At 42.0% G+C, this 25,040-nt stretch overlaps 1 protein-coding gene across 2 annotated transcripts in view; it reads right to left on the reverse strand.

The window, feature by feature from the left end:
- LRRC28 (leucine rich repeat containing 28) overlaps positions 1-25,040 on the reverse strand; it is a 56,232-nt gene that overhangs the window by 13,271 nt on the left and 17,921 nt on the right. For both annotated transcript variants that reach the window (XM_068275131.1, XM_068275132.1), the window contains exons 4-6: positions 18,217-18,254; positions 14,803-14,940; positions 12,783-12,989 (exon numbers count right to left, since the gene is read on the reverse strand). In XM_068275131.1, the coding sequence (XP_068131232.1) occupies positions 12,783-12,989; positions 14,803-14,940; positions 18,217-18,254 (383 nt within the window). The remainder of the gene's footprint in view (positions 1-12,782; positions 12,990-14,802; positions 14,941-18,216; positions 18,255-25,040) is intronic.

The following is a 25,040-nucleotide window of genomic DNA, read 5'->3' on the forward strand; positions in this document are numbered from 1 at the left end:
TTTGTAGTGGGTCCCAGCCCTAAGGTTCATTTAGGGTGCATACACACATCTAATTTTGATTAGCCAATTTTACCAATTCCTGGGGGGGTTAATAGGGAGAGGGGAGTTCTGGTTTCAGGCGTCAGGATACTAGCTAGTATGCATGGTGTGCTGTGCTGATTGCTTTCAAGGGGACGGGATGCTATACTTAAATGGAAATAAAAAATGAGATTTGTAAAGTTGAACCTTGAGGACTAATTCAAATGAGCGAAGTTTCTAAACTGGGAAAATTAGTTGTACTCTCTTTTAATATTAAAATGTCCTTACATCGGCTATATAAAAAATAAGCCACTTTGGTCTAGCAGCGTTTCCCTTGCGTTGTGCATTGATGGCTGTGGGCATATGGACACACTGCAGAAACCCTCCCACACATAGGAGGAACATACTGTGTGCAGACTGCGTCACTCTATAAGGCTGAGACGTGACAAAAAAAGAGCAGCTATTAGTTTTTCTGTGAAAATAGTAGGGCATTAAAAGAGGTTGAGAGGCCTCCACCAATTACCATGATATCCAAGGTTGGAGAAAGCAGAATGCTTTGCATTCCTGGTTTGGATGTCCTCCTGTCACAGTCCATAGGTTCAGTGAATCTCAGCCAAGCAGAAATACTAATGACATCCATTACACCAGCGCCCCTCCTGGGAGTCTGCTCTGTGTATCCACCACCTTGAGGCTGAAGGGCACAGTGTTTACTTCCTGCACAGCTGCACTTGGCACAGATCAGTAGAGATGCTGTTAAGGTGGTCACTAACAATACAATTTGCCAAATGATTGTTCATATGAATGATCGGAAATTATTCTTCGGTAACCACTAATGAAAGAAAGTCTCCTAATCAATATGATTGTATTAATAAAATCAATCCGCTTTTTTGATCGATCCCATCAATCTGATCGGATTGGCTATGAGATTTTCCTCTGTTGGTTATCCCGAACGATAATTTCCGATCCATACAAATTATCAGAAATGAATGATTGTTTTGTAAATTATATTGATAGTGGCCACCTTAACCACTTTGGTACCAACGGTCTCAGTCCCATTAAAGCAGGAGGATTAGCCATACTATACCAGGGAAAAAAACAACATTATAAGTAGATAAATTCTTGATCTACTTACATAACACATGTATTGTACTGTCCACATTTTGATTTCAGTGAATTTTATATAGCAAATTAAGAGAATTATGTTACTGGTGGGAACCAGGTCTTTTGCCTACAGTTTGAGGCTAAATCCTGATGTCATTTCTTCCTTTAACTTTTATTTTCTTTGCTCCTCCAATCACTGAGTCATCTCAGCCTTGCTCGTAAACAGGAGTGAGCAGAGGATAATGTTTCTGTTTCAGCTAGGCAGCAGTCTGCTCAGCCAATCAGTGAGAAGCAGGAAGGTGAGAGAGTCATTGGCAATGGCATAGAAAAGAGCCTGGGGGACTGAGAAAATATAACAGCCTAGAGATTCCTGGATAGATTGGAAAGCTTGTACTTGCAGAGAGAGATTTCTGACAGTATTTTAAACACACTGCAGTGTTTAAATAGAATAGGATTTGGTTTTGTGGCTGACAATCCCGCTTTAAGCACCACTTACCACTGGTACGAAAAACAGGTCTCGGCGACATCACCCCGGCAGGATTCACCATTCCACTGATCGTGCCGCTCTCCCGTCGCTATGACAGCAGAGCTCTGTGAAAATGTCAGGAGCCGATTTCAATGGCTCTTGACCCTGTAATGAATGTGAGCGAATGAGATTGGCTTGCTGATTTGGCTACGTTCTTCTACGTAATCTTCAGGTACTGGATACTTTCTCTACCTCCACCTCACCCCCGAGCTGCCCACCAACCTCTCTCTATCACCACATTGTTTGGCACAAAGCTCCCATGTCCAAACAGCTCTACATCGGTCTGACCCTCCACTGGTGCCACAGCATGTACAGTGTCCGCCACTTCCGCATCTCCCGCTGTTGCGCTACATGCCACCGAACCGGACTCTCAGGCCGGCTTTACACTGTAAATTGGAAAAACAGGCCTTTGGGAATTACCGCATTAGCACACGGTAATCCGTTTGGCATCCAGCCAAGCAGGAAGTGACGCTCACTTCCTGTTCGGCAATCAACGACATGCGCGGAAGCTTATTGTTAAAATACGCTTCCACGCAGGCACAACATAGAAACCTGTGGCGGGTTTTTTTTAAATACGCCATAGTCTTTACAAGACTTCTGTTCTGCCACAGGTCGCCGCAAGATCCGTATGGTAACATAGGTATTGAAGCGCTTTATGTTCCGTGAACTCCCCTATAGCCTTTCATTAGGCTGCTGTGGGGTAAATTTACTGCACTTCCTCAGTGTGAAAGTACCCTTAGACTCACCTCCTCAGACTGACGCATGCTTGCATTTACCACATTGTTGATTTGCCACTGCCCAATCCGTGCATGGAGTTTACAGTGCAGCTGGTCCATAAGGATATTGTTGAGGTACTGCCTCCAGTATGGGAAAAATCTATTAACCCTTCGCACACTCACATGCAAATGTTCACACAATTGCATTCACAGATTCACTCATCCAGGCACAACTGTTATCCCTACAGCTAAATTAAAAGCCAGGGTCCTAGTTCACAGAAGAATGCATTCTTATGCTTAATCACCTACACTGCGCAGAAGTACCCAGGTAAACATAGGTGTCCTAACTCTGGCCCTGTAACATGCATAGTGCAGACATGCAAACACATTCATTGCATCAAACCTATCAATGGATTAGGAGCACACATCCTAACTTCCTCTCCTGGGAAAGACAGTGCATCTTACCAATCGCACAAGGGAGCTAATGTTATGTGTCCATGTGCACAATGCGCATACACCAGCATAAGCTGTCTGCATGCTGACAAACATACAGGGGAAGGGGGAGTGCACCGAATTGGACCCTAGCCACAGGGGTCAATGATAAGAATAAACATACATATATCCAGGCACATCGCCTCTAGTTAGGACATTAAATAAATTATTAGGGAAAGGGAGGTGCTGAAGGGGGTGTGGCTAGAAAACAGCAAAAATCTATTAACCCTTCGCACACTCACATGCAAATGTTCACACAATTGCATTCACAGATTCACTCATCCAGGCACAACTGTTATCCCTACAGCTAAATTAAAAGCCAGGGTCCTAGTTCACAGAAGAATGCATTCTTATGCTTAATCACCTACACTGCGCAGAAGTACCCAGGTAAACATAGGTGTCCTAACTCTGGCCCTGTAACATGCATAGTGCAGACATGCAAACACATTCATTGCATCAAACCTATCAATGGATTAGGAGCACACATCCTAACTTCCTCTCCTGGGAAAGACAGTGCATCTTACCAATCGCACAAGGGAGCTAATGTTATGTGTCCATGTGCACAATGCGCATACACCAGCATAAGCTGTCTGCATGCTGACAAACATACAGGGGAAGGGGGAGTGCACCGAATTGGACCCTAGCCACAGGGGTCAATGATAAGAATAAACATACATATATCCAGGCACATCGCCTCTAGTTAGGACATTAAATAAATTATTAGGGAAAGGGAGGTGCTGAAGGGGGTGTGGCTAGAAAACAGCAAAAATCTATTAACCCTTCGCACACTCACATGCAAATGTTCACACAATTGCATTCACAGATTCACTCATCCAGGCACAACTGTTATCCCTACAGCTAAATTAAAAGCCAGGGTCCTAGTTCACAGAAGAATGCATTCTTATGCTTAATCCCCTACACTGCGCAGAAGTACCCAGGTAAACATAGGTGTCCTAACTCTGGCCCTGTAACATGCATAGTGCAGACATGCAAACACATTCATTGCATCAAACCTATCAATGGATTAGGAGCACACATCCTAACTTCCTCTCCTGGGAAAGACAGTGCATCTTACCAATCGCACAAGGGAGCTAATGTTATGTGTCCATGTGCACAATGCGCATACACCAGCATAAGCTGTCTGCATGCTGACAAACATACAGGGGAAGGGGGAGTGCACCGAATTGGACCCTAGCCACAGGGGTCAATGATAAGAATAAACATACATATATCCAGGCACATCGCCTCTAGTTAGGACATTAAATAAATTATTAGGGAAAGGGAGGTGCTGAAGGGGGTGTGGCTAGAAAACAGCAAAAATCTATTAACCCTTCGCACACTCACATGCAAATGTTCACACAATTGCATTCACAGATTCACTCATCCAGGCACAACTGTTATCCCTACAGCTAAATTAAAAGCCAGGGTCCTAGTTCACAGAAGAATGCATTCTTATGCTTAATCACCTACACTGCGCAGAAGTACCCAGGTAAACATAGGTGTCCTAACTCTGGCCCTGTAACATGCATAGTGCAGACATGCAAACACATTCATTGCATCAAACCTATCAATGGATTAGGAGCACACATCCTAACTTCCTCTCCTGGGAAAGACAGTGCATCTTACCAATCGCACAAGGGAGCTAATGTTATGTGTCCATGTGCACAATGCGCATACACCAGCATAAGCTGTCTGCATGCTGACAAACATACAGGGGAAGGGGGAGTGCACCGAGCCAATCAGTGAGAAGCAGGAAGGTGAGAGAGTCATTGGCAATGGCATAGAAAAGAGCCTGGGGGACTGAGAAAATATAACAGCCTAGAGATTCCTGGATAGATTGGAAAGCTTGTACTTGCAGAGAGAGATTTCTGACAGTATTTTAAACACACTGCAGTGTTTAAATAGAATAGGATTTGGTTTTGTGGCTGACAATCCCGCTTTAAGCACCACTTACCACTGGTACGAAAAACAGGTCTCGGCGACATCACCCCGGCAGGATTCACCATTCCACTGATCGTGCCGCTCTCCCGTCGCTATGACAGCAGAGCTCTGTGAAAATGTCAGGAGCCGATTTCAATGGCTCTTGACCCTGTAATGAATGTGAGCGAATGAGATTGGCTTGCTGATTTGGCTACGTTCTTCTACGTAATCTTCAGGTACTGGATACTTTCTCTACCTCCACCTCACCCCCGAGCTGCCCACCAACCTCTCTCTATCACCACATTGTTTGGCACAAAGCTCCCATGTCCAAACAGCTCTACATCGGTCTGACCCTCCACTGGTGCCACAGCATGTACAGTGTCCGCCACTTCCGCATCTCCCGCTGTTGCGCTACATGCCACCGAACCGGACTCTCAGGCCGGCTTTACACTGTAAATTGGAAAAACAGGCCTTTGGGAATTACCGCATTAGCACACGGTAATCCGTTTGGCATCCAGCCAAGCAGGAAGTGACGCTCACTTCCTGTTCGGCAATCAACGACATGCGCGGAAGCTTATTGTTAAAATACGCTTCCACGCAGGCACAACATAGAAACCTGTGGCGGGTTTTTTTTAAATACGCCATAGTCTTTACAAGACTTCTGTTCTGCCACAGGTCGCCGCAAGATCCGTATGGTAACATAGGTATTGAAGCGCTTTATGTTCCGTGAACTCCCCTATAGCCTTTCATTAGGCTGCTGTGGGGTAAATTTACTGCACTTCCTCAGTGTGAAAGTACCCTTAGACTCACCTCCTCAGACTGACGCATGCTTGCATTTACCACATTGTTGATTTGCCACTGCCCAATCCGTGCATGGAGTTTACAGTGCAGCTGGTCCATAAGGATATTGTTGAGGTACTGCCTCCAGTATGGGGGCAGCTGGATTTACAAATTTTGAAACAGACTAAGGTCTGACCTTTCATATAAGTACAGTATCACTTTGAGGAAGGTTGATGCTTTTACCTAATCAGGGTATGTTTTACGGTTTTCCTAAAGCCTTATGATGGGTTAAATAGCTCAATGATTGTCTAAAGTAAGGTGATAATTAATAAACAATTTCATGTGTTTTTTTTTTTTGGGGGGGGGGGGGGGGGGGGGAGGCAGGGAGCTGATTGCAATCGTGAAGATGAACCTGACCTGTCCTATTGGGGATGGGCTTTCCCCACAAGTCTTGAGTTGTGATTGCTCTGTCAGCAACCTGGGTTTTGTGAGTACGTCCTCTGCTTACTATATTATTGATAATCATCTTACCTTCAGTTTACTATACCATATTGGGCTCTCGGTATCTACTTTGTGCATTATTAAATCCTATCGTCCCTCACATGAGCTGCTTATGCTGGGAATACACAATGAGTTTTTCAGCAGATTTACTGGCCGATCGATTGTCTGATGGTTTTTCTGATCGATTTCCATTCACTTCTATGAGAAAATTGATCAGAAAAAACAATCGAAATTAGATCGGAGCTGTCAGAAATTATCTATCGAGCCATCTATTGTCAGATCCATAAATATTGGGACATGGACACAATTGTAACATTTTTGGCTCTATACACAACCACAATGGATTTGAAATGAAACGAACATGATGTGCTTTAACTGTAGACTATCAGCTTTAATTTGTGGGTATTTAAATCCAAATCAGGTGAACGGTGTAGGAATTACAACAGTTTGCATATGTGCCTCCCACTTGTTAAGGGACCAAAAGTAATGGAACAGAATAATAATAAATCAAACTTTCACTTTTTGTTTTCAATCATTTTTATTGTAAACTTTCACTTTTTAATACTTGGTTGCAAATCCTTTGCTGTCAATTACAGCCTGAAGTCCGGAACGCACAGACATCACCCGACGCTGGGTTTCATCCCTGGTGATGCTCTGCCAGGCGTCTACTGCAACTGTCTTCAGTTCCAGCTTGTTCTTGGGGCATTTTCCCTTCAGTTATGTCTTTAGGAAGTAAAATGCATGCTCAATCGGAATCAGGTCAGGTGATTGACTTGGTCATTACATACCATTCCACTCCTTTCCCTTCAAAAACTCTTTGTTTGCGTTTGCAGTATGCTTTTGGTCATTGTCCATATGCACTGTGAAGCGCCATCCTATGAGTTCTGAAGAATTTGGCTGAATATGAGCAGATAATATTGCCCAAAACACTTCTGAATATATTCTGCTGCTATTGTCAGCAGTCACATCATCAAAAAATACAAAAGAACCAGTTCCATTAGCAGCCATACTTGCCCACGCCATGGCACTACCACCACCATGCGCAGTGATGAGGTGGTATGCTTAGGATCATGAGCAGTTACTTCCTTCTGCATACTCTTCTCTTCTGCATACTCTTCTGGTACAAATTGATCTTGGTCTCATCTGTCCATAGGATGTTGTTCCAGAACTGTTAAGGCTTTTTAGATGTAATTTGGCAAACTCTAATTTGGCCTTCCTGTTTTTGAGGGTCACCAATGGTTTACATCTTGTGGTGAACCCTCTATATTCACTCTGGTGAAGTCTTCTCTTGGTTGTTGTTGGCAGCCAGACATCTCCTTTTATCAAATTGAAAATCTGTGGAAATCCCTTCATTAACGCACCTTTTCTACTTAAAGAGAAACTGTGACCAAGAATTGAACTTCATCCCAATCAGTAGCTGATACCCCCTTTCCCATGAGAAATCTATTCCTTTTCACAACTGGATCATCAGGGGGCTCTGTATGGCTAATATTGTTATGAAACCCCTCCCACAGTGTGATGTCAGGACCATGGTCCTGACAGTTTCCTGGCTGAACCTTGTTGCTGTTTCCAACTGCCAAAAAAGCAAGCAGCGTCTCCTTCCACTGACATCACTTGCCAGCAGTAAAAATGTCACCATGTGGTAAATGTCAGAATGTAAATCAGGGTGAGGAAAGACTTTACAATGGACAAACACTGACTAAATCATTTATACATAATTATTGTAAAAATGAAGCACTTTGTTTATTACATTATTTTCAATGGAGTTCTTATTACATTATTTTCACTGGAGCTCTTTAATACAACACATTCTGCCTATGGAATCAAGATTGTGGGCCCATTGGGGAAAGAAGGATTTTTGAATATATTATGAAACTCACCTAACTAGATACACAGGTGAACTACTTTATTGGGGCTCCAAGTAGGTTATACTGAGTTTGCCGTGTATTCTTAATTATAATTTATCATTATTTTCAGAATGTTCTCCCTCAGCATCTCCTACTCTAGTAAGTTGTTAAAAATTTGACCAGGTATAAATGCTACTTATTAATATTTGAATATGATTCTTACACATAGCAATGGCAGAGGTGTTCCCAGAGTTTGTTTTAATAGGTTTAATTAGAATTTCTATTATTTTATCCTTGTTATTAAAACTCTTTAGTACAACAGGCTCTAAAGAGTTGCCTTATTGTAGAATTATACTACATTTATGCTACTTTTGTGTTGGCACGGCCAGATGTGACTACTTAGCATGTGTAACTCTTTGCTAGTTTAGGCCGATTTGGGTCAGTTTACTTTACTATGTTTGTAAATTAGACAATCTTTTGTACCGCTACATTTTGAAAATTTTGTACTGCTACATTTTGAAAATTTTGAAAATTTTCAATGAAAATTTTTGAGAAAAAAAAACAAAACAAAATACTAAAAATCCCCTAGAGGATTTGAACCTGTCAGTTCTGTCAGATTTCTATTACCTACTGTAAGTGACAGCAACATAGGAGAAAAGTAATTTATGGCTCATTTTTCTATGGAAGAAACATTTGTATGAATTTACATGTATTTTAGCAAGTACCCCACCACTGGTACGTGTATGTACGCCCCTGGAAACTTCACTTAATAACCAGGGGCGTAGATATACGTACTTGTTTACTTCACCGATCTCGATCGCTGCATTGCAGACGGATTCCTGCCGTTCCACAATCAGGGCATGAGAACAGCTTGTTCTCAAACTCGATCACAGTGCCTGTAATGGATCAGAGCCAGTATCAGTGAGACCCCGAACATAAACAGTACTTACTTGTACTATTTATAGTACACTGAAGTTAAGTGTAGCGCCATCTTGTGGCCAAAAAGTAAAATTTCACCCACACATTACAGACATACAATACATTTAAATACATACATTTTTATTCATTTTACCCCTTACACCCATACCCTATGGTTACCAAAATATAACACTTGTAAAATAAAAAATTACACACAAAATGTTAAAAGGGTATATTACTATTAATTTTACAAATAAAGGCTCGTAATTATTGATATAGTATTAACCACTTTGTCCTCCTTGACGTATAAAAACGTCAAGGAAGACAGACGGAATCAATGTATCGGGCTAGGGAGCCCGATCATTGATTCCTCTCCCCCACTGAAAAAGCGACAGCTTCTCTCGGAAGCTTCGCTCTTTCTGAAGCTGTGTCCCTCTAAGCGTACATTGTACGCTTAGAGTGACGTCATGTAAAAAAAATCGAGATTGCCATCTTGTGGCCAAAAAGTAAAACTACAAGTAAATGCCCAAAAACATTACAATACACCAATATTTCCCCAAATAAAACACTTTTATATCCCACCCTCCCAAAAATGCCCACATAAAATGTTTAATAAAAAAAACAAAAAAAACATTACTATAAAAAAAAAAAAAAACATAAATATTTACCTAAGGGTCTAAACTTTTTAAATATCTATGTAAAGATGAAATATTTCTCTATTTTTTTTTTTATAAGCTTGTAAATAGTGATGTATGCAAAACGGAAAAAATGCTCTTTTATTTCCAAATAAAATATTGTCGCGATACATTGTGATAGGGACATAATTTAAATGGTGAAATAACCGTGACAAATGGGCAATAACAACACGTGGGTTTTAATTATGGAGGCATGTATTACTTTAAAACTATAATGGCCGAAAACTGACAAATAATGAATTTTTTCATTTTTTTTCTTATTCTTCCTGTTAAAATGCATTTACAGTAAAGTGGCTCTTAGCAAAATGTACCATCCAAAGAAAGCCTAATTGGTGGCGGAAAAAACAAGATATAGATCAGTTCATTGTGATAAGTAGTGATAAAGTTATAGGCTAATGAATGGGAGGTGAACATTGCTCGGATGCATAAGCTGAAAACGACTGAGATGTTAAGTGGTTAAAAATCACTAAATGGAAAAGATACATCCTTATTTCCACATAAAGTTGTAATAACCAGGACAAAAGGGCAAATAAAACGTGTGGGTTTTATCTATCGAAGCACATTTTATGTTAATACTATAATAGCTTATTGCCATTGTGTTACACATTGACAATAAAGTGCTTGAATTGAATATATATAAAAAAAAAAACTTTTGAAACTATAATGGCTGAAAGCTGAGAAATAATTTTTATTTTATCTATTATTCCCTGTAAAATGCATAAAAAAATAAAATAATTCTTAGCAAAAAGTACCACCCAAAGAAAGCCTAGTTTGTGGAAAACAAAAAAAAAAAAATCATTTTGATGTGATAAGTAACGATAAAGTTATTGGTGAATAAACAGGGGAAAAAATGTGGTTGGGAAGTGGTTATTTATTTATTTATTTGCAATAGAGGTCCTTTAGCTTTGTATAGCAGTGCTTTGTGAAAAAGCTTTCAGTTAAACCGTGTATAATGTGAACTGGGCCATAGGGAAACATGGAAATTAACCATGCACATCAATTGTTGTCCGTTTAGTTATAACTGATGTAGTGTAAAGACTCCCTGTGATGTTCTAGCAGGAGTTGGAACAACAGCATCCTAACCTTAGTTTGCGTTTCTCCAACTCATCCTCTGGAAAAGCTTTCTCAGCTCTTGTAATGTGCTGTCATTCCGCTGGCCCCTTGGTCGTAACCCAACACATTATTTTTTTTTATCACCGCGGCTCAGATGTTGGCAGCTACAGCTCTATTGTCTGAAGAGCAGTACTTGTGATTTACATTGAACTGCAGGCTGGACGAGTGCTGATGGCCAAATTCACAGAAAGTCCAAATATGGCAACTTCTGCTAACTGTGCAGAAGGAACAAAAGTAAATGATGTTTGCGTAGAAGCAGCACCTTGCCAAAAAGCACATTGATGTGGTACAAAAGACATTACAGGGAGGAGGAGAAAGTAGTGATAAAAATGACTCATCCATTAACTCCTGGCCTTCAGGGGCTGGGGAGACGCACGTCAGGCAATAATCCAAAGCTATAGTATAATTAAGTCCCTGTTAACCGGTACCCGGCGGGAAGTTATTTTTCTTTCTAAAAGTTTATATTAACAAGCTGAATTTTCTATAATGAAATTGTTTTTTAACTGTATTTTCATGGAATGAAAGAGCTATGCATGAAAGCAGTTCAGTTCTACACCTGTATAGAGAAGAAAGGAACAGAGAAAACCCTCATTCATGCGGCCTCTTTCATGCTTCTAAATGATGTGGAGATGATTCATACAAATTGTTTTCCTCAACTCTTGACATGCAAAAGCTATGTTGTTTGCTCTCTTATGAACATGTAAGGCTGTTAGCAGCATACTTGAGGGGGGGGGGGGGGGGGGAAGAGATTAAAAGCTGAATCTGCGTAGAACAGACTCACTTCCACACAATAAGGTCAGAGTCATAAAAACAATGTTTAACTTTTTACCCAACAAGCAGAGCAGTGTTTGCATGACAGGAGTTTCAGACGTAAACAAGGAGTTAAAGGACATCTATAGCAAGAGGGCTATGGAGGCTGCCATATTTATTTCCTTTTAAACAATGCAGATTGCCTGGCTGTCCTACTGATTCTCTGCCTCTAATACTTTAGCCATGGACCCTGAACAAACATGCAGCAGATCAGATGTTTCAGACATTTTTATCAAATCTGACGAGATTAGCTCCACGCTTGTTCCTGGTGTTATTCAGACACTACTGCAGCCAATTTGATCAGCACGGCTGCCAGGCAACTGGTATGGCTTAAAAGGAAATAAATATGGCAGCCACCATAGCCCTTTTCCTACAGGCTAAAACTTTATTTTCCCCATTACTATAAGTGCCTAAATCATTACTTAAAGCATAACAAATCCAGTTTTATATATTACCATTTGCTCTGTTTTTTTACTGGAAGCAAAATATGGAACATCCCTCAAACAACAGTTAGGTAGTACCAGATGCTAACTGCAGCCACAAGATTTATGGCTGGTACGCACAGGCAATTTTGATTGGCTAATGACTGGCCATTTTTTCCACTTCCAGGTGGTATCAGAGCTTACCTAAACAATCACTTCATAGTATTCAAAGTCTATTGGCACTTATTCTACATGGAGGTGGTAAAATTGGTCAGTGATTGGCCAATCAAAATTGCATGTGTGTTGTCCTGAGAAGGAGGAATCATAATACTGCCAGCGGTTCCAGATGCTGTAACCTGATCCTTGGCATCTCATGCATTATGACAACCTTCTAATTTAGGTTGTCAGTGGCTGCAAACACTAGTGCACATGACAGACAGGGGCCCCTGAGCACTGCCACCACTCCGGACCCCCAAACCAGCATGTAACACAATAGGGGAGCACAGACAATTCCCGGAGCTGCCACCACCAGGAACTCACCCCCACCACTCCTTCAACTTACCAAACACAAAAGGAATGCTAACTCCTCCTAGACAGCACTCTGCCACGTATATATACGGTAGTCCACAGACTGCCAGTCAGCCAATAAGAAGTGCAAATACATTACACCTAGTCTGCAGTACTTAATTGAGCAGAGGCTGAGCAATTCATCCAAACAATTCCATTGTGAAAAGCTGCATGGTCACCTGGGGGGGGGGATGGGTGAAAACCCGTGGTCCTCAAGTGGTTAAAGGTTACTAGGTTGTCGCTTATGTTTTAGAGCAACGTGGAAGTTCTGAGTTTAGGTCCGCTTTAACCGATATGCTGGCAGAAGTCTCATCAACCATCACACCGAACAAATGCCAAGCTTTTTCTATACTCACCCAAAGGCAGTGATGCCAAGCGGTTTCCGGCCATAGAGAGCTCATTAAGACTGGCTAGTTGGCAGAGATGACGTGGAATACTGCACAAATGGTTCTTATCTACAGTCAGGTACTGCAGGGACTGGCACAAGTGCAGCTTCTCTGGTAAAGTGACAAGGTGGTTTGTGGAAAGGTCCAATGTCTGCAGCTCTTTCAGCTTTCCAATTTCTGTAAATATAAGTACAAGCATACAGATGCTGTCATAAAATGCAAGGACATTTTTATAATTAGACCAGCCCTTCTCAATCATTTTACCCTGGAGAAACCATTCAAAGAAAGTTTGGGTCTCAGGGAATACCTGTATAAAAACTATATCTGCCAATGACCGTAAATATATTTGATCAATAAGTTATAGCTATATAAATCCAAATAAGGGACTCCTAACACGTGTAGCAATCATCTTCCTCTGTATATCTAGTGCAGCTATCAATTTACTGATAACAAGTGCAGCAAACATATTCCCCATATAAGAAGTAGAGCCATCATAAGCCATTTATAACAAGAGCAGCCTTTTCCCTAAAAATACTACAGCCTGATGAATTTCACCTGCAGGTTAGCAGCAGACCAGGCTGGAAATTCACAAAGTCAAAGACACAGAAGGCTCTTGCTTACAGCCACCATTATTGGAGCCTTATTCTAGGGTTTCTCAATACAGTTGTAGCATGTGCACCTTTATCAATGACTGTACAGGTCAAGTATCCACTGTTGTGGTTATTATCATCTGAAGTACCAGATAATTGTGTTTGCTTTTCAAACATTTGTTGATGGTTCTACTGAACTATACATACTTATTCACTCTTTTTTCAATCTCTCAAAACTTAGTACTGTATAATGAATTGACTATGACCAGTTCAAGTACCCCTAAACTCAAAGTACTCCCAGGGGTATGAGAACCTAGAGGGTCTAGAGGTGTCACTCATGGAAAGGCACCTGTTCCCTGCATCTCCTCAGGTCACGGCTAGGTTCAGCTACATCTCCCTACAAAAAACTTCCTGAGTAAGGAAAAGTGCAAACAGCGTCAGTTTGGCTTGTGCTAAGTACACTGGCTGTGCATGGGGGTCCATGGGCCATACTGATTGAGGATTCACAGTAGATTTAAAAGGCAGAAGACATGATGCTAGCATGCTAAAAAAAAAAAAAAAAAAAAAAAAGGCAAATCAGGAGGGAAGTTTGACTTCTCAGAGCATACAGGCTTCCTGTTTTATCATGCTGTGGGTATGGAAGTGAGTTTTAAAAAGTTGTGGCACGCACTACATATTCATGACTGCTGTGTCAGTGCATTCTGTGTTCAGTACGGTGTACCGTCAGTAAAATCCTATAAGTAAAACAACCACAGAGCTGTCATCCTGAGTCAGGGTTGTATTTTCTTAAAAAACCCTCTGTAAACTGCATGTACCAATTACAATACAAACAAAAAGACAAAAAGGTGGTTTCCCTGGTTGTCATGCCTATTCTGTGTTTCACTCACTCTGAAGCATGCGCATTGGAGCTTGCAGACTACACTGGCAGCCATGTATGCTCCAGATCATGGCCTTGCTAAGTAGTAAAGCCATAATTGAATGGTGATACAAGGGAACTCGAGGTGAGAGACATATGGAGGCTGACATATTCATTTCCTTTTAAACAATGCACATTATCTGGCTGTCCTGCTTAGCCTTTAACACTTTTAGCCATAGATGCTAAACAAGCATGCAGATCAGGTGTTTCTGACTGAAGTATGACTGGATTAGCCACAGGCTTGTTTCAGGTGTGTAATCAGGCACTAATGACCAGAAAGATCAGAAAAGCAGGGCTGCAGGCAACTGGCATTGTTTAAATGGAAATAAATATGCCAGTCTCTAGAGGTTTCTCACCTCGGGTTCCTGCACCTTGGTACAACTGCAGCCTGTATACAGCTATAATCACAGAGAAGCCCCATCACTGATACAAATGGTGTCTGATACATACAATGCAGTAGTTATGATGGATGTGTGTAGGTTACCTGGAGGAAGGAATTTTAGTCGGTTGTTGGTCAGTCGTAAATGACGCAGTGATTTAAGTCTCCCAATATCAGGACATAAGATTTCCAGAGCATTGTCACTCAGGTCCAAGGACTGGAGCTTTACCAAGGAACCAATGGCTGCAGGGAAAAGAGCAGACAGACATCAGAAGGATGGGTCAGAGGAAAAAAGAAACGGCCAAAATAACAAACAGTATGGGAATGTTTAAAGGGAACCTTAACTCTGGAAAAAAAAATGAGCTTCACTTACCTGGGGCATCTACCAGCTCCCTGCAGCCATCCTGTGCCCTCGCAGTCACTCACGGCTCCTCCGGTCCCCCACCGCCACCTAGGGCTGGTAGATGCCCCACGTAAGTGAAACTCTTTTTTTCTTTAGAGTTAGGTCCCGTTTACACTTAATGAGTTGGTACGCGTTTTTTTTTTCTCCATAGCAGTGGATTGTGAAAAAGATTTCAGTTAAAATGTGTTAAGTGTGAACTGTGCCATAGGAAAACTCGGGCATTACTTTGAAAATCAGTTGTCCTTTCAGTTACAACTGAGAGCAACTGATAATGTGTAAACAGGGCCTTAAAGGAAACTAGAGACTAAAAAAAAAGGTACTTATCCGTTAGCCGGGCGCATCCGGCAGGTGGCGCTAATTACTATTCCCCCTCCAGGCCAACATGGATAGTAGGGAAAGATGTAACTCTGGTGGAGTTTTGTCGCCACCTGCCGGATGCGCCCGGCTAACGGATAAGTACCAAAAAAAATTATACATACATTCATACCTTGGACTTCCTCCAGCCCCCTCTGGCCTGATTGCTCCCTCGGCGTCATCCTTTGCCTCCTCCATCTTCCATACGGGGTCTGGTAACTTTGGCAGTTGGGGATAACTGCGCACCTGACTCGCCCCCATCCCTGGGAGCTCTCTACGCCGGGACCCTGTACAGAGGATGGAGGCAGTGGTGGACGGTGCCGAGGGAGCGATCAAGCCGGTGAGGGCTGGAGAACGCCCCAGGTATGTATACATTTTTTTTTCACTTTGTCTCTGGTACACTATAATAAAAATGTTCCCCAGACAAAAATGTCAGAGAAAAGGTTTGAAATACATTCTCACATACAGACATCAACATCACCTGCTATGTTTTGCAGTAAAGTCCTGTGCCACTGCTGATGTGCAGCATTGACTTCGCACATTCACTTTCAGGAATCAAGGGGTGTGGTGTGCATGCACACTATCTACATTTGCATTGTAACTGTTCAAGCATCACTATTCTGTGCTCACACCTTTACTGCCTGTGAACCAGACAACCCTGGTTGAGAAAGACTGCATTAGGGCATGAGAAAACACATTTTGTACAGATGAGAATTTTGGCATGTGGGAACACACTTTTCCCAAAATGCATTGTTAATGGGCATGAGAAAACAGCTTCTGAATAAAGTTCTGCTTTTTAGCAAAAAAAGTATTTCTTGCGAAAATCCATTGTATGTTCGTGAAAATTTCACATCTGGCAAAAAAATGAATTTAAATGCGAAAATGACTTTAGAAAAAATTCAAGCTCATCCCTAAAAGAGAGTATGGTCAGTGGTTGCAAGCCGTTTATACATTTTACAGTCTATAACGCTGTTGTTTTTTCCCCCATCCGTGTAAATAATAACCCACTGTGTAAATGTCCTTCCTTGCAGGAACTGGCATGAAGCATGGTATGAGGATGATGGGAGCACTATAATACGGAGAGCACATGGAAGCAATAATGGTGGCTATGTTGGACTTTTATAATAATAATAATAATTATAAATCACTGGCAACCCATTCCTCTTCATGAGTCTGAACTATCCCCATATGTAGTAGGGGTGTGCAAGAGCACAGCTAAGTGAGAAGTAAACTATACCCACTCATGTCCCAGGAGAGGCTGCAGCAGAGAGGGTTAATATGCCCGTATGACCGGCTCTTGCCTGCCACTCTATCCTCCTGACACTTCCACTTCCTCCTTCACAGCCAGAATATCCGCTATGAAAGAATGAGTATCGGGTAGATGGAGCGCAGCGGCAGCAGGCGGTCATACAGGTATATTGAACACTTTGCATCTAGTTCAGGCCTGGGCAAACTTGGCCCTCCAGCTGTTAAGGAACCACAATGCATCTGCCTTTATGAGTCATGTATGTGACTGTCAGACTCCTGCAATGCATTGTGGGACTTGTAGTTCCTTAACAGCTGGAGGGCCAAGTTTGTCCAGCCCTGATCTAGATCTTGTTTCCCCTTATGGACCAGAGCAGTTTTGACCGTTAGCTATGTTGCTATTTAATCTGTGATTACTTTATCCCTATGTGATGAAATATATATCATTTTTTTCAAGACAAACTAGACTTTCATAGTATGGCATTTTTTCCCTAGAACAATTTAGATTTTTTTATGCATTTTAATGGGGAAAAAAAATAGAAGAAAAACATATTTCTGTTTTACCAATTCCAGTAAAAAGCTCTACTGTATATAAAAAAAACCTACAGATTTTTGTTTGGCTATTTATATCATTTATCACAAAAGTAAGATTATGTTCCTGTCACAAATTATGGTGAGGATATTTTATACTGAAATAATGCTACAGTGTGTATTTTTCACTATTAACTGAGAAAATAAATATATTTTTAATGGTAATAATCAATCTTATTGTCTCAGGGTACATATATTCCCTTTCACCAATTAGTGTTGCAGCAGAGAGCGCCGGAAGTGTGCACAGGAGCAAGCCCAATTGTGCATAGCTGTGCTTCTGCTACAAGACGTATATCTACAGCCTCGTGGCTCAGATGACGTCACAGAGGGCATAGATATTCTGTAGCTGAGGCTTTACACCTCTCTGCTGTGGCCCCCTCCTTGGTCACAAGCAGGTAATTTTTCTTCTTGTGAAGCTGAGCTCGATCATCCTTATTCTTTGGCCTTTTGAAAGCGCACACTTCTGTACCAGAAAGTCCAGCTGAACCTGGGTAACCACTGGAGATTATAGAGCTGTATTAGAGCGGTTAGTCCTTCTTAGAGGCAAGTCTGGATAGTATTCAGCCTTTCCACTAGGGATGATCAATGAGATGCAAATCATTTTTCCGTGCATTCAAATTTCATATTAATTATATGGAGCTTGAAACTGGACCAATCAGAATAACTTCCTGTCAACTTCTATTGGTCCAAGCTCAAGATGTATAACATTTACATGCACTTCAATTGCAAGGAGAACTGATTTGCATCTCACTGATCATTCCTTCTTTCCACCAGTTAGAGGTGGAGCAGACAACTTCAGGAATACAAACTTTATGTATTTTCAATTTTTCGGCAGCAATATCAATTTAAACATCCCTTCAAACACCTCATATTATAAAATAATCATTACAACTGCTTTTATTGCAATAAGTGAGACAGTTACTCACCTTCTGGGACAAAGACAATGTTATTTGAGTGCAGATACCTTGGAGACAAAGAGAAATATCACAGCTGTTACCCTTAAGGATTTCTACTAGGACATCAATTTCCAGACATGTTAATACACTAGAAGCATCAAGGGCAAAGCACTGATACTGTTGCTCTTGCTACAAATTAGACAGAGGCAGGCAGGCTGAATTAATGTCTCAGGCTTTCTTAACCTTTTCCCTCTCACATATGTTGCTCAAGATGAAACTATAGACGTGATAAGACTGCACTTATCACATCCTTACTTCAGAGGTACCCATAATGTGCGTGATTATACCATATCCAGGAGAATTTAATCCACTCTCATATGACCTAAGCAACATCAGACTATGCACACAGCAGTGTGATCTGTAATGCAAACCTATGTAATTGCCCAGCAATCAGCCTCATTTATAAAAACAGGAGCAGAAGGTCACAGAGCAAATAAGAGATTTCAGGGGGTTCTTCAAATGCATATAAGAAAACAATCTTATCACCTGGACATTTACAATTAGTGTTCTGCACTACGAGTACGTAACTACAACTAATCAAAATTTAAAGGAACACGATCAATTAAATAACTTTTTTAATACGCTATAATAGGTTACACATTCCCACTAGTGCTAGGAGCACATCATTTATTCATCCAGCTCTCTCTCTATCTCTCCATGCTTTAACCTCCTGGGCGTTACGGACGAGCTCAGCTCGCCCAGTAACACCGCAGTGTATTGCTCAGGCCCTGGTGGGCCGATTTGCATAATTTTTTTTTCAAACACGCAGCTAGCACTTTGCTCGCTGCGTGTTTGTTCCGATCGACGCCAATACCCAACACGAAAGAGGCCCCCCCCCCCGCAGACCCCTTGCGCAGCCTGGCCAATCACTGCCAGGCTGTGCTATGGGGTGGACCGGGACTCTCCCTGACGTCATTCAGATCGTCGCCATGGCGACGGGGGAAGCCCATACAGGAAATCCTGTTCAGAACGGGATTTCCTGTTGGGTATTTGTGCCAGCGGCAATCGGAGGGGTGGGTGGGAAAGCGAAGGGAGGGGGGAAGCATGTAGCTAGCGGTAGGCTAGCTACAGGTTAGAAAAAAAAAATTAACTATAAAAAACCCTACCGCGGCCGTGCGCCGCAATTAATCGGAACGCCAGGGAGGTTAATACTTCACTGTGTCACATCATGCAGGAGAATGAGTAAAGGGGCCTATTAACAGTACACTTTTCCACTAAATGCGATCTTTCAATGCGATTTGAATGATCATAGCTAATCGGAACACAATTATCCATTGTTCATATTTACTTAACGATTCTTTCTTCAAATTCGATCATAAAATCAATTTGTACAGATTTTATCCTATTTAGCAATCGACCAAAATATCGTTCCTTATCAATTGCCTTCATAAACAGCAAATTTTCTATACAATTCGATCATAAAAATTGCATCGAAAGATCGCATTTGGTGAAAAAAATTGTACCGTTAATGGGCACCTTAAGAGGCTGATTTGGAGAGGTAACAGCTAGCCTGTTGCTGTAATATGTAACTCCACTTCTTCCTCCTTACGGGTTTGAAGGAGGAAGTAGTAGAGTTACGTGGACCGCATCGGCTATAGGTGGGGGCATAGGTAAGTTAACCCTCCTCTGCTGCTGGCAGTGCTATCTAATTTAAATTTTGATTAGGAGTACGTTCTTGTAGTGCACAAAACTATTTACAATGAGCAACAGAATTATTTTTCCTTTGGTTTTTATACATTTTCGTGCTCTGACAGCAGAATACTCCCAAACACTATGAAACTATCTATATGATCTATCTATAAGATTAATTAATAATTTTTGTGCATTCTTATTGCGTTTATTCTCAGGTTTATGGCATGGTAGATAATGAGCTGCTCTGTCCCATCTTCAGGCAACTTAGCTCTGGTGATTGGAGGTCATGCTTACAATCTGCCCTTGCAGGTTCTGTCTGTATAGAGAGTGTGCCTAGCCAGATACCCCTTTGTGAAGGACACAGTGACGGACCTGTATCTGGAATCTGGCTGGCTTCCTGCTGGCAGCAGTGCCATCTTCAGACACTTGATCTTGCCTGCCCTTCACTTGCCTTGGGATTGGACAAAACTATTACTGCTGTGTGTCCCATCAACCTGAAGGACAATGTGCTACAGTCCTGCCTATCCAGTGCAAGCCGCTATCAGATTAAAGCAAAACTCCACTTATTCCAACAAGAAACATAATGTCAGCTTTATCAATTAGAAAGTTTACTTGTGTGGATTCTGAGGTGTAAATACCGAGAGTAGAAACGAGAGGAATTCCTGACTGGAATTGCCAAAATGGGAGATTCTGTCTGTTCTAAACAATTAAATTAACTCCAGTATGGTAAAAAGGAAAATATAATAATGCTATGTACCGTGGTCAGTATTCAAGAAGCACTGTGAACTGGAAGCCCTAACTCACACTATTTTTTGTAATGCATATCCTTGTACATTTACATTGCATTTCTGTACTTTATACAATGTACCTGGCTGGCTGGGTCCTGTAGCTCCATTTGCTGTTGAGATGATAGTGAAATTTTATGAGACTTATCAGTGCTTTAGCTACTGACTAAGCGCCTGCCCTGAGCTTATTATCCACATGAAGAAGTCAGGGAGGAAGCACCAACCAGTCTTTTCCTATGAGCACAGAGCTAAGTACCTGGCTACTTCCAACCTTCCTCTGCTGAGCCATCGCTGCAGCTCAACAGTCTTGCTTCTGTCTGCCTGTTCAGTGTGTTAGACACAAAAGCATTTAACCCTTCCTGCTCTACCCAGTGTAGGCTTGGTTTATACTACAACGTGAAATACGGCCGGCCAGAGCAGATAGTAGATCTTCAGAAGTGTTATGATTGTACAATTAAGATTGTATCATTAGTGGGCATCTTTATGCACTTCACTGCTCCAGTGTTGTTCACAGTTCATAAGGAGCACGTGTTCCACAGAATACGAAAGATGAATCAACACCAGTAGATTATCGTGCAGGTCAGGACTTTGCATTCCAATCACGTCCTGGTTGCCAGAGGAGGTCCAACAGATCCTTTGGTAAAAAAACAGATATGAACAAATCATATGTTTAACAAAGGATCCATTGACAGTAATCCGACAAAAGGAAAACTCCTGATCACTTGATCATGGAGAAAGGTAAGGGCTCTTTCACGCTAGGAGCTGTTCCGTCCATTTTGACGGACCGCTCCTAGGATGTGATTAGAACGGTAACACGAAAGTCTATTGACTTTCATGTTACCGTTCACATTAGACCAGGGGTCCCCAAACTTTTTCGGTCAAGGGATGGGTCAACATACTTCAGACTGCTGGGGAAAGGGGGGGGGGGGGAAGGGGGTGGAACATACATAAAATGTTGAAAAACATTACATTGAATCTAGGTATTGATTTCCTTGTAAACCCCCCCCCCCCCCCCCCATCATGCCCGGAGGAGAACTCCCAGCAGCCATTCAGGCATGCGGCGCCTGAAGAACATCTTTGTGCACCACGCAGTGAAGCATACCCAGGTAACAACCTACCATTCAGTTGGATAGCAATATCACCTGATGCAGAATTGGATTGGAAGCCAGCAAATTACTGTTCGGTGGCTTCTACAGTATGTAGCACTGCTATTCTACATGCGGGCCCCCAATATTTAAAGGTGCAGTGAGCTGCATCTATAAGTTATATATTTTGTGATTGGGGGCCAATGAAAAAGCCTCAGGGGGCATTCGGCCCGCAGGCCTTAGTTTGAGGACCACTGCATTAGACAAAGCGTTCCAGAGCGTTATGTTGTAACGCATCTGGGAGCTTTTAATTTTCCGGTGTAATCGGTTTCCTGTTGAGTGAATTAGAACTTTCACTGCTGATATATGTCGAACCGCAACTTCCCGACGTCACGCCTTAATTCATACCGTGTGCACGAAATCAGGTTCGTTAATGCGTTAGCTAGTGTGAAAGAGCTCTTCGCGAGTAGCAGTTTTGTCAGTTCATTTTCTATTGTGCCGATTACAAGAATTGGTAGGATGTGGTGACCGGGAAAAGTTTTTGTGGGATCACAGGAGGAACGCCACTGCTGTTACAGCAGCCTTGGGGGGAGGAAACCTGCAAAAGAAAGGGAAGGAATACCAAGGAAAGCCTTACTGGGGAGGGAAGTATTCAGCTTTCTCCCTACAGGAGACACATTAGCAGCCAAGACTTTCACTTTAATATCTGCACAGAAAAAGAAACCTGAAACAAATTTTCTACTGCACCTGCTATCCGTCAATATCCCACAGCACATTTACCTTTATAAGACTGCGTGTGCTCCTGGCAGAACTTCTCCCCGATATTCCTTGCTAAAGATTTCATACTGACTACAAGGAGACCTTACAGCGAAGAAATAAGCCTTAGACTTGCTACACCTGCTGCATCACAAAACACTCATGCTGGGGGACAGAAGAGGCTTATGAGCAGCGCGGTCCAGGCTTATCTGAAAATCAATAAGGTCGAGGCCTACATGTATAGCATGCACCGGGAATACCCCTGTTGCACATATTGATTTCACGATTACGTTAAATCCAGCACCATAAGGTGTTATGTAAGGACACAAAAGTGTATACATAAGCTTTCATACATTCCTGGTGGCCGCCTGCATTCCTCACTGTTGTAGCTTTTACAATATTCATACTGTGCATGGCTGAAGGTGGAGGCACAGGAGGGAGACATTGCGGTTAGAAGACGGTATACCTATATTGACTGTTCTTCCAGCACTGGAAGGTGCTGCAGTCTGGTAGAATTATTAGTCAGGTCAGTTGATTTGTTACAAGAATACAATTAAAATGTCTTAAAAGACGCTAATGAGGTACCAAACACAAGTGAATAATTCTTCAAGCAGATCCAAAGTTCAGGAAGGTGGATAATCCACAACACTCCAGTTCTGTGGATTAAACCCCCACCTCCCTCTTGGACACCCACCTGTTATATTGACCTTCAGATGAGTCAGCAGCACATCTGGGGTCATCAAGCTGCCACACCAACAACGCTCCCTATCTGCCTCCACTCTCATATAGTGCCCTACCCTCACAGGTCATTATAATAATAATAATTGCAGTATTTGTATAGCGCCTTTCTCCTGTCGGACTCAAAGCGCTTGCGAGGCAGCCACTAGAGCGCACTCAGTAGGCAGTAGCAGTGTTAAGGAGACTTGCCCAAGAAACTCCTTACTGAAATAGGTGCTGGCTTACTGAACAGGCAGAGCCGAGATTTAAACCCAGGTCTCCTGTGTCAGAGGCAGAGCCCTTAACCATTACACTATCCAGCCACTGCTACTGACTACAAGGAGACCTTACAGCGAAGAAATAAGCCTTAGACTTGCTAAACCTGCTTCATCACAAAACACTCATGCTGGGGGACAGAAGAGGCTTATGAGCAGCGCAGGCCAGGCTTATCTGAAAATCAATAAGGTCGAGGCCTACATGTATAGCATGCACCGGGAATACCCCTGTTGCACATATTGATTTCACGATTACGTTAAATCCAGCACCATACACCTCAAATACACAAATTCACATCAACCATAGCATGATACTGTATAACAATGTTTTATCATAACTGGATGTTTATCCTCTCTAACCATACATGTCCATGTACATAAGTGAAGGAGCGGACTTTCTACATCTCTGACTCCACACATGGTGTCCAGAACTAGTAACCTGAATTACTGGTAAAATATTGTCTACAATAAAAAACGAAAGTCCATTTGAAACAGGAACATTTTCCTTTGGCGATTATCCTTCGTAGTTCTGCTGCCACTACCTTGCTGAAAGTAAATACCAAAACAAAACTAAATAGCATGCATCTGAAAGCTACAGTAGCTGTTTAATGTTGCATCAGCTTGTGTTTTATGAAAAATACAAGGCTTAAGCTTATTACAGTAAAAGCATTCATGACTGAAAAAGCAATGCCTCTCTTTCTTATCCGTGTCACCTAGTGACTCTACAAAGTGAAACACACTAAACAGCCAAAGCATTAAAACCATTAGGGCTACGTTCCCTCTTAAGCCAGACTCCAACAGCCAACAGGATCAGACAGGTTAGTGTTCACTCCAATAGTCCCTTTGTGGTCCTGTCAGAGCCTGGGGCAGATGCATTTCCACCATAGGCTATGTGCAAAATAGGAATGGCCAATGAGATGCAAATAATTTCGATGTTCATGCAGCATTATGCAAATTTTGTATGCAAATTCATGCAACTTGAAAATGAACCAATAGAATCAACCTGAGGTAAAATTCGATTGGTCCATTTTCAAGCTGCATACATTTGCATATAAAACTTGCATAATTCTACATCGATTTGAAATGATTTGCATCTCATTGACCATCCCTAGTGGGAAACACATCTCAACTCCAGTAAAAAATCATGGATAGCAGAAGAGTGCGTTCCGCTTCACCAAACGGACTTGTTGCAGACTCACAAGTGCGAATGTATCCCATTTATAACATTTCAGCTAAAGGGACATGAAAATGTCAAGTTTTCCACTGTAGTGGGAATCAAGCCTTAGAGGTGAAGTGAGATAGGAGCATATTCACTTAAAGGAGAACTGTAGTGAGAGGTGTATGGAGGCTGCCATATTGATTTCCTTCTAAGAAATACCCGTTACCTGGCAGCCCTGCTGAGCTATCTGCCTGCAGAATCACACCAGGAACAAGCATGCAGCTAATCTTGTCAGATCTGACAAAAATGTCAGAAACACCTGATCTGCTGTGTGCTTGTTCAGGGTCTATGGCTAAAGGTATTAGTGGCAGGGGATTAGCAGGAT

The sequence above is a fragment of the Hyperolius riggenbachi genome, chromosome 3 (assembly GCF_040937935.1).
Source record: "Hyperolius riggenbachi isolate aHypRig1 chromosome 3, aHypRig1.pri, whole genome shotgun sequence".
Classification (NCBI taxonomy): Eukaryota; Metazoa; Chordata; class Amphibia; order Anura; family Hyperoliidae; genus Hyperolius; species Hyperolius riggenbachi.